The following is a 2,799-nucleotide window of genomic DNA, read 5'->3' as shown; positions in this document are numbered from 1 at the left end:
TGCTCACCTAATTTTACATTTATATATAGACTGAAGTCCATGCATAGAAGGTCAATCAATAATTGTTGTCTATCGCCACAGCAAAAAAGGAATCACAAAATAAACCAACCTATCATTATAACTTCAAAAATGATTTCTAAAATAAAATATGGTTTAATCAACATTTTTCTTATAAACTATATTTATTTTCTCGTGTTGTTTCTTAAAAGATTGAAATATACAACCTTTGAAATTTTAAAGCATTATCTATTTCACCTTAAATTGATAACATTCGTTAGAAAAAAAATTACAAACTAATTAAACGTTGTGATGTGACGTTTTGAAAATGAAATTGTTTAAATGTAATTTATTTTAAATAAATAAAAATATTAGTTTAATTAAATAAGGGTAAAAATGATTTATTAACCCCAAAAACATGAATGAAAGTACTATAGAAAAGCAGTGCCAGCAAGGCCACGGTGAAGCAAATTGTGAGCTATTTGATCCCTAGCCTGTACGGCAGCCATAGATCGGAGATCATTGTCTGGGATGACTTCATCGTCAAAAACCTCAAACTTAAGCTCATCTTCCATTCCTTCATTCCTAATCTCACAAATATTGTGCAAAACGCAGCAAGCTCCAAGAACAACCGGCAATTCTTGAAGCTTAACTTCACTTCTCTTCTGCAAACACGACCATCTCCCTTTCAATCTCCCGAATGCTTCTTTACCTACTTTTTCAATCTCTCCGATTTTCTCATTCAGTGCGTGTTGAGCCCATGTTAGATTCTGGTGGCTGTAAGGTACCAAAACACAGTCCATTAATGGATACACTTTGCTTCCCACCAACCATGTATCCTTCACGTGTCCCTTTGTCGCATTCTGATAAAACGCCGATTTTTCTAGAATTTGTTCGTCCGACATCGAACCCGGCCACCCGATGCATACGTCGCTGAAGACGCCGTTTTTGTCGACGATTCCTTGAAGCGTGATTGAATACGAGTTTTTTTGGCTTCTTTCCGTGTGTTTTTTGTTGAAATATGCGGCGGCGTTGGCTTTCGGTGCGATGATCGGGAGGTGGGTGGTGTAGATTGCTCCGCCGACGTTTGGTATCCCGGTGGCGGATTCGAATTCGTCTTTGATTTTCTTCAGCTTGTTGTCGTCGGGCCATTGGACGAATTTGGGCAATAAGACGGTTCTGATGGCGGTGCAGACCTCCAGTACCAGTTTATGGCAAGTTGAGATCCCCAGCCCGAACCGCTTCGACACCATCCTAAGCGGCTCGCCGGTTGCCAGCCGCCAAATACAGACAGCGACGCGTTGACGAACCGGGATGGCGTCGCGGAGCATCGTGTTCTTTTTCATCACCGCGGGTTCCAACTCCTTGCAAATCATGTCGAACGTAGCTTTGCTCATCCGAAACGCGCGTTTGAACCCCTCGTCTGAGAAATCCGGGTGATTACATTTATCCCACCAGTCCTTTGATCGATCTTTTACCCATAATCGCCTCTGGTGACCCGATCCGCCGACGGACTGCGACGGTCCCGCATTGTCTGAATTACGAGCTGAAACCACCGCTGCTGTGGCAGTATTAGCAACAGGGGAGCTGGATTTATGCGCGCGTTTGTTCCGGGAATCATCCAATTCATTCATTTCAGTGTAATGGCTTTGAATCTGGTCGAAATAATCATTCATTTCTTGAAATTCATCCTTGTAATTAGCTTCGGAAACTGCTCTTTCTTGATTAGAATCAGTGAACCATTGATGCTGCTCTTGTTTTGCTCCATTGACCAAGTATTCTTCGCTATCTTTTCTACCCCTTTTCTTGTCATTCCCATTGAACCCATTTTCCATATCTTGAAACCAAGAAAAGTTGCCGCCGTCGCTGGTGCCACCGTTGTTATAAGAAAAACCTTCGGTTGAAAGAAATGCGAAAGACCCAATTTCCATGAAACGTGTAATCGGTTTGATTTTGATTGACGAAATATGAACACAAAATGATTTGAAATTGCATATGAGAACAGAGGGCTTATATATATACATATACCCATGCCATATAATATCAGTCAACGCGGTTGGAGATGCCGCTAAGGAAGCGCGTGGGAGCGACGGTATGAACGCGGTAGAAGAGTGAAACATTTGACGTTGAATTTTCATATTTGATATGAATTTTTTCTATTAGATTTTGGTTTTGTTCGAAAGATGAAATTACGCAACTCGGTAAGAGATAATTTATTTACATATCTAATTAATTATATTAATCAAATTAGTTAGAAATTTAAAAGATTCTGATATATATGTATATGGTCACTTTAATATGCAATTCGAATAAGGTAACTTGGCAATTAATGTATTTAGCAATCTTAAAAGTTTGAGCTATACTTGTTTTTATCAAATTGAAAAAATCAAGTGTTATAAAACTAAATACTGAATTAATAATTTTATATTTCATTTAAAAATTAAATGTAAAAATCTGACTATATTGTTTCATAAATATAAATTTTAAAGGATGATATAGTTAAAAGAAAATAAAAAAAAATGTTAAAAGTGTTAAGCATCAAATGATAATTAGGTCTTTATTAACATTTCCAAACTTTTGTATTGAAAAATTGTAAAAAAATATATATATATTTGATTTTAAATTACCAAACATACCTAAAAATCAAATTATTGAATTTTCAATGAATAGAAGACTTCCAACTATTTATGAAAATTGGGTGGAAAATACAAGCATTTGAGGTTTGCAAAGAAAAGTGAAAGTTGGTGGGATCAGCAGTCGGCTTGTCTTGGCATTTAGGGGAAAAAAAGACGATTTAATAAA

At 37.1% G+C, this 2,799-nt stretch overlaps 1 protein-coding gene across 1 annotated transcript; it reads right to left on the bottom strand.

Moving 5' to 3' along the window:
- Positions 1 to 410: 410 nt before the first annotated feature.
- Positions 411 to 1,981, bottom strand: LOC120144852 (protein ALP1-like). Its single transcript, XM_039158809.1, has one exon. The coding sequence runs from the start codon at positions 1,926 to 1,928 to the stop codon at positions 429 to 431; it is 1,500 nt and encodes a 499-aa protein (XP_039014740.1). The 5' UTR covers positions 1,929 to 1,981; the 3' UTR covers positions 411 to 428.
- Positions 1,982 to 2,799: the final 818 nt, after the last annotated feature.

The sequence above is a fragment of the Hibiscus syriacus genome, unplaced genomic scaffold (genome assembly GCF_006381635.1).
Source record: "Hibiscus syriacus cultivar Baekdansim isolate YM2019G1 unplaced genomic scaffold, ASM638163v2 tig00110890_pilon, whole genome shotgun sequence".
Lineage (NCBI taxonomy): Eukaryota > Viridiplantae > Streptophyta > Magnoliopsida > Malvales > Malvaceae > Hibiscus > Hibiscus syriacus.
Note: the sequence above shows the minus strand (reverse complement) of the source record. Positions and strands in the feature narration are given on the sequence as shown.